Genomic DNA, 8,278 nt, shown 5'->3' with positions numbered 1-8,278 from the left:
GTAGCAGTTAATTCAGCTATTGTACCATTATTATCATAAAAACACTCTAACTCAATACTAGTAGCTGAAAATGGGTTGTTGTTGTTTTTATATTTTATTAAAATATTAGCATAAAATGTCCATATTACTGCACCAATAATCCAACATACTGCAAAGAAGAGTCCATAGATGTGACCCATTGTTAATATAAATCCAAAAGCTACAGTATTGTTACCACTCCTTCTGATATATGGGAACATTATCCTCACCACTTTATCTGGAGTAAGAATATAGCAACCAAACATTAGCACTATGACTGCTGTGATAGCATAAAGGATTAGTGATACAAGTAAGAACAATAGAAAATACATCATTTCAGAAGCCATCTTGTTTTGAGCAGTACAATAAACTTGTTGTGGTGCAATAATTAACGATATTTATTATTATAAAAAGTAAATTTCATAGGCCACTATGACTCAGCAAGACATAATAGCAAAATAATAGGGTAAAAAAAGCAAGGGAAACTAATGCAGCATTGAGTATATAATGTTGTCACTATTATGTACATGATATTAGGTAGTGGATTCTTCTTCTCTGTGACTCTCCATTATCTCATTAAAAGTTGTAATAACAATGTTCTCCACTTCTCTTTCATCTAAACCCGCAGCTGCTTCTCTAGCCAGTAGCCTGATGCACTTCATCTTTGCCATTTCTTTGATCATCGTGTGTTTCATTTCCATTGGTTGTCCTCTTTCTGCTTCCTCTATTTGTCTCAGTATTGTTCCTTTATACGAACTTTCTGGTTCCTTTCTAATTTTAGTATCTAATGTAAAAGCTGTGCTTATCATCATTAATATTAGGTTATATTTTGGTGTTATAATATAAAGGAGCAACTCTTTCTCATCATAAATAAGCCACTTGAAAGCCATGATAAATACCGGAGTTATGATTGCTGCACGAATAATAAAATTACCACGATTTAACCAACATTGATAACGTTGTAGGTTTATTTCACTGTTACCGGTATTACTATTTTTAATACGCTGTATGACCTTGTCATTCACATTCAGTACAATCCATGTAAGTATAGATGTGACGATCCATCCAAATGTTAGTGCTTGGGTTGTTTCATTCAATGCTCCTGGAAAATTATAATTAAATTCAAAGCAAATCTTTGCCTTTTTTTGATCAGCATAACAACCAAATGAAATGCTGGTGGCTTCATGTGGATTAGGTGTGTTAATCAACATGAGGAATATATTAGACGGAAATGTCCATATGGCCATACAAATGATCCCCATTATGAGTAGATAGAGCACATTTATATAATATTTTGACAATATAAAGCCAAACATGACGGTATTGTTACCCTTTCTTTTAGCATAAGGAAATATGAGCCTCACAAATTCATCTCGTTTTAGAGGTAGAGTACAGCACATTAATAATGTGATAGCAAAAGAGACTATTGGTATTAAAAGTAGAATCATCAAAAAGAAGCACATTGCCCACTCTGACATCACAGCCATCTTTATTGATACTCTCTTCTTCTCTGTGTATGCTAGAATGATTCAGCACTTAAGACGAACCTATATTCATTATATGTACATGTATTCACTAGCTGATGATGCAGCAATAGACTACACTCTTTAATGTACATTGTGTCTTGTAATTGTGAAATCAGTTATATTTTAAAATTACAAAATAACTAGTATTATTTACTCAAAATCAAAAATTAATTTAGCAATATTTGCATACCTTACCACAAAATAATAATATCAAGTACTGTTACATTAATAAATATCACTACATGTGAAGTTACATGTACATTGTTAAAGATTAAGAGTACAAGTACTTTGTGAATTATTGTTATTAATTAATAGTTATAGTTATACACTTGTCTCCTCATTCTCTTGTGGAGTGTGTACATCTACTGTTACAACAAGAGGTACCCCTTCTTGTTCAGTGGGTGGGTTTTCTTGTTCAATGGGCGTGTCTTCTTGTTCAGTAGGTGGGTTTTCTTGTTCAATGGGCGTGTCTTCTTGTTCAGTGGGTGTGTCTTGTTCGGTGGCTGTATTGTCTTGTTCAGTGGGTGTATCTTGTTCAGTTGATGGGTTTTCTTGTTCAGTGCGTGGGTTTTCTTGTTCAGTGGCCGTGGACGTGTGGTGATTTGGTAGAATATTTTTGTACTTGACTCCTGTTGTTATTTCAGCAAAAGCTATTATAGCAATCCCTTCCATTGTGTTCTCATTAAATTGTGATTCCATTTCTTCAGCTAATAATTCCATATATTTATGCTTTGCTATTTTTATGAGTGAGCTTTTAACTGCATCAGTTTTTTGTTTTTCTTTCTTTTTTTTCATTGTTTCTCTGCAATGTTCCTCAAGACTTTTAGACTCTTTTTTAATGTCAGTAGCTGTAACCAAGCATATACATAAAACTGCTGATAAAACTGCAAGTATTGTTGCATTTTCTATTTTTAAGATGTAATGGAGCCAATTGATATCGATATCATACATGTCAAAGTGTCCTATTACGATATAAACTGACCCAACAACAAGTATGAGTATAATACATATAATAATGATTAAGAACCATTTATAGCATATGAGCTTTATTTTGCTATTTTCGGCACGTTGTATGATTTTGTAATTCACTTTCAGTGCAATCCATGTGAGTATAGACGTTATGACCCATCCCAGTGCTAATGCTCCTGTTGCTTGACCTGCTGCTCCTGCTATGTTGAAATTAATAGCAAAACAAGTTATATCCTCATCTAGTTCCAGCCTCTCTATAGCAGTTAAGTTAGCTATTATTGTACCATTATTATAATAAAAACACTGTAACTCAATACTAGTAGCTGAAAATAGGTTGTTGTTTATATATATTATAAGGATATTAGCCCAAAATGTCCATGTTATATAAAAAATAATACCACACACTTCCAAGAAGAGTGCATAAATTTGCTGTCTTGTTAATATAAACCCAAATGCTACAGTATTGTTACCACTCCTTCTGATATATGGGAACATTATCCTCACCACTTTATCTTGAGTAAGAACACGACGACCAACAACTGCATATAGCACTATGACTGTTGGGATAACAGCAAGGATTGGTGGTATACATAGGAAAATTGTGGAATACATCATTTCAGAATCCATCTTGTTTTGAGCAGTACAATAAACTTGTTCTGATGCAATAATTAACGATATTTATTATTATAAAAAATAAAAAATTTCATAGGCCACTATGACTTAGCAAGACATTTATGAATAATAGCAAAATAATAGGGTAAACAAGCAAGGGAAACTAATAAACACAGCATTGAGTGTAAATAAAGTGTAAAGGTGCATGTACAATTACATGTATTAGCAATTTGTTTCATCTTCTTTATTGGTTAATGGTGCATTCTGCATTTCCACTATTTCGGTTTGTCCCTCTTTTTCTATATTGGTGTCAAGTACATGGGTCACTGCTTCGATAATTACGAGTATTATTGCATTTTCCAGTTGTAGGACCCATTCATGTGTATGATAGTAGAATCCAATCATTGCCTTTCGGACAAAAAAACTCGTCGAACCAATAAGTATGACGAAGACTAATAGAAAGATTTTGTAGCAACGAAGCATTTTTTTAAATTTTTTAATACGCTGTATAATCCAGTAGTTTACATGTAATACGACCCATGTAACTACAGACGTTACGACCCATCCCAATGCCAGTGCTCCTGTTGCTTGACCCATTGCTCCAGCAACGTTATTGTTAATAGCAAAACAAACTATGTCCTCATCAGGTTCCAACCTTTCTATTGCTGTTAATTCAGCTATTGTTCCATTGTCATAAAAACACTCCAACTCGATACTGGTGGCCGAAAACGGGTTTTTGTCGTTCTTATATATTATGAGAACATTATACCAGAATGTCCATATAACCTGGACCACAATTAAGAGAACTCCCCAGAAGAGTCCTCTAATGTGAGATTTTGCTAGTACGAAGCCAAAGACTACAGTTTTATTTTCGTGATTTCTCCTTATGTAAGGAAACATGATCCTTACCACTTTATCTGGTTTAATAACACCGCAGCCTACAACTAGCACTATGGCTCCTGAAATAGCAGCGAGGAGAAGTGGTATTCCAATGAACGTCATGAAGAATATCTTTATTGTTTCCATCTTTATAATATTTTTTCCTAAATCGATTTTGAGCTTTTTTAGCTACACGTATCAATTTTATAGCAACGTGTAGATCACACGTATCAAAGAAGTATAATTACTTAGCAACGTATCAACAAAACATTGAATAATAATGATAATAATAATAATAGCAAAGTAGCAAAAGTCATGAGCCTTTTTGAAGTGGAGTGAATCCTATTTAGCAATAATGGTACTGCGTAAATGCTAGTAATAATGCTAATAGCAGTAAGCAAGCAAGGAAGATTTAATATTATAATTAATAATATAATAGATTTAATATTATAATTATTGAAGATTTCTTATATGTGATGTTATGTACATGAAGTTACATGTAGGTGGTAAAATTTTTCTCTGGCTTCATTTGCATTGTCTCATATTGAATGATGCAATAGTTAATGATATTAATTAATTTTAATATAAATTCATAGGCTTATTCAGCATTATGTAATGCTGTATCACTCAGCAAACACACTCATTAAAGCACTTATTATTCATTATGGATAAATTTAAAATCTAGTTTCTTTTGATGTTCTTTATGAGTGACTGACTTAGCATTATGTCATTGAATGATGCAATAGTCAATGATATTTATTACTATTAATTTGTAATAGCAGAAATGCAATTTTAGTGACAAAGAAGCAAGCTTGCAGAATGATAAACCACATACAATTTTATCTTAATTTACTTTGACAACATTTGCATAATCATAAAATTCACCTCAAAGTAATAATTTTGAGTAAATAAATAGTGAAGCAAATAACTAAGTTAATAGAAAGTAACAAGTAAAGCAAATGTAAGACAATAATAATAATAATAGCACCAGTACAAGTATATAAGGTAGCCGTTTTAGTTAATATCACTGGCATGTGTGATATACTATAATGATATTTCTTGTGTATTTTGTATTGTTAGTAGTGGATTGTGCTCTGATTCTGGCCCAAAATTTGTTTCTTCAATAGTCTTATCATCATCTTCAATAGATCCATTAATAGTCCTCAGCTCCACCTCCTCCCTGTCTCCATTATATTCCATTATATTGTGATATGCTGTCAGTACAATGTTCATTATTTCTTCTTCATCATTAATATCAACTGCAGTTTCATAAGCTATCATTCTCTTGCATTCTTGTTCAGCCATTTCTCTTAGTATCAATCGTTTCCTTCTCTTTAACTGAGTCCTCTCATAGCCTCTTTGTCTACTCATTTCTGCTTTTTGTTGTGTCTTCATTGTTTTACTGCAACATTCCTCTAGACTTATGGGCTCTTTTCTAATGTCAGTATAAAGTGTATGTGACACTGCTTCAATGATTACAATTATTGTTCCGTTTTCTGGTCTAAAGACATAAAGGAGCCATTGTCTATTGTAATAGAGTGCTATTATGACCTTTGGCACGATAAAAAGTGTCAATGAAGTAGTAATCCAAATAATGATTAAAAACAGTTTATAGCAGTTGAACATTCTTTTACTTTTTTTAATACATTTTATGATAGTGTGACTCACATTTAGCGATACCCATGTAACTACAGATGTTATGACCCATCCCAGTGCCAGTGCACCTGTGGCTTGACCCATTGCTCCTGCTATGTTATAATTAATAGCAAAACAAGTTATGTCCTCATCTAGTTCCAGCCTTTCTATAGCAGTTAAGTTAGCTATTGTACCATTATCATAAAAACACTGGAACTCATGACTGGTGGCTGAAAATAGGTTGTTGCTGTTTTTATATGTTATTAAGATGTTGGTACAAAATGTCAATGTTACTTGATAAATTATGAAATTTACTCCCCATAAGAACGCGTGAATGTGACCTTTCCCTAATATATATCCAAACACTACAGTATTGTTACCATTCTTCCTGATATAAGGATATATGATTCTAACCAGCTTGTCAGGTGCAATAACCTTGCAACCTACCAATCCTACTGTGACTCCTGAGATAATAGCAATGATGGATGGTACAATAATGAAAATTACAAAATACTCCCCTACAGAATCCATCTTGTTTTGAGTAGTACGGTATAAACTTGTTGTAATAATTGACAGTATTTATTGTAATTAGTAAAATACAATCATAGCCACTGATAAGCACAATAAGTACTTACTTCAGCAATAATAGGGTAAACAAGTTAGCAAAGGAACTATATCAGCATTGAGTATTTTATTAGGTAATATATTTTATTTCTTTGAATGGTGCAATAAAATAGTATTTACTATACATAATAACTAATTTCATAATGACAAAAACACAATAATGAATAAAATTTATGATTAACCTGGTTAACAAAATAAAGATATGTTGGTAAAGAATTATGCATGTGGATACATTGCAAAGTAGCTTTTCAGTTTATTTTATGCAATGCAGATGTAGTGTATTATTCTCTTTATCACTGTGACTTTGCATTATCTCATTATTAAGTATATCCCTCGCATATTAAGTTGTTATCTTTATTTATTTAGTTACGTCAGATGTTTACTGATATCATTGAATTACGGAGGAAGCTCTTCAAACTGCCTAACTCTAATTATCCAGTTTCAATATTACCGGAATACTCAGTACCTTTTGTAATATACCTCCTGGCACACAATCCATCATTCAGTCGGATCAATCACAAATCACTTCTAACATGCAGAGAGTGAGTTATACATGTACATGTACATGTATATGTATGTTACATGTATGCAGGGTTCTGCCTAGAAAAAAATTAGAGGTGGTTGGAGACTAATATTGTTCCTTTTAAATTTATGTACACCATACTAGTAGACTACAATATCATGCTTTATGTATGGCTATTAGTATTAATTGGATGGTTGGTCTAAGTGATGAACTGGTTGGTTCATTTGTTGAGGTGGTTGTCCCGACCACCATAGGCCTATGGTGTATATGTATGTACATGTATACATGTATTTTATAGTGTCATTATTACTGTATAGCAGTAGCTTTGGGTTTTTGTTGTGGAATAGTTTTGTCAAAGTATTCTTTTTCTTGCAGTAAAATGTGGATGATTTTGTCAAGCGAAGCATCCTGACAAAATTGACAAAATTTGTCCCTGATGAAAAATTAGAACAATATTGTATTATCATTTGTTATTAATTCTTTCCCTTTTCTTTCTCTCTCTTTCAGTTGCCTATTGTTCTATATTGAGCCCCTAATATCTAAAGCTGACAATTACCTCTTCCTTGGTAAGATGTTTGAGCTGATCAAGCAGTACGTTGATGCACAATCTCCCGATGATCTTGAAATCAATAAGGTTTGATTAATGGGTGTGGTTTACTGTTACCATGGCAATCAATCATTTGTAGAATATATATGCAGTATGTGATTTAGCTTCAGCCATATTACATGAAAAGGTAAGCTACTACTATACTGTGACTAGCTGTAAAATGGCTCTGAAATCACCCCCAATTTTTATTAAATTTTCTGATACATATTGATGTACTTATGCTGTGTAGAAAGTTTGAGCTGATTCCGACTTCAATTTTTAAAGTTACAGCCATTTTAAGAAAAAATGCCAAAATTCTGAAAAATACCCAAGGCTATAGCCCATGGTTTTTTCCAAAAAATGGCTCCGAAATCACCCCTAATTTTTATTACATTTTCTGATACATATTGATGTCCTTATGCTGTGTAAAAAGTTTGAGTCGATTCTGACTTCAATTTTTCAAGTTACAGCCATTTTAAGAAAATGCCAAAATTCTACAAAATACCCAAGGCTATAGCGCATGGTTTTTTCTAAAAAATGGCTCCGAAATCACTCCAAATTTTTATTACATTTTCTGATACATATTGATGTACTTATGCTGTGTAGAAAGTTTGAGCTGATTCCGACTTCAATTTTTGAAGTTATGACTATTTTAAAAGTTATCGTAACTAATATAATTATTAGATTGTTACTATTAATAGGTTGATAAATCAACAGTTGGTAATTTTCCTGGTGAAGTGATGCTACCAACGATGCTATTTACCAGAAGAAATAAAGTAAATTATATTATTCTTAATGTCTCATTATTATTTTAATTACCAGGGGGCCCCCACTAACACTGCTAGGTACCTCCCTCCTGATTTCAATCCATTCCCTGGGAAGGTTAGTGGGCGGAGCTCGGAATAA

The 8,278-nt window shown here is 32.7% G+C and overlaps 1 protein-coding gene across 1 annotated transcript; it reads left to right on the top strand.

The window, feature by feature from the left end:
* Nucleotides 1-6,628: 6,628 nt before the first annotated feature.
* LOC109585559 (sister chromatid cohesion protein PDS5 homolog B-like) lies at nt 6,629-8,267 on the top strand (the record flags this gene model as incomplete). Its single annotated transcript, XM_020001678.1, has 5 exons — nt 6,629-6,805; nt 7,294-7,420; nt 7,473-7,520; nt 8,074-8,148; nt 8,195-8,267. Coding segments are annotated over exons 1-5 (490 nt in total), but the record flags the coding sequence as incomplete, so codon positions are not given.
* Nucleotides 8,268-8,278: the final 11 nt, after the last annotated feature.

This window comes from Amphimedon queenslandica, unplaced genomic scaffold, assembly GCF_000090795.2.
Source record: "Amphimedon queenslandica unplaced genomic scaffold, v1.1 AMPQUscaffold_13047, whole genome shotgun sequence".
Classification (NCBI taxonomy): domain Eukaryota; kingdom Metazoa; phylum Porifera; class Demospongiae; order Haplosclerida; family Niphatidae; genus Amphimedon; species Amphimedon queenslandica.
Note: the sequence above shows the minus strand (reverse complement) of the source record. Positions and strands in the feature narration are given on the sequence as shown.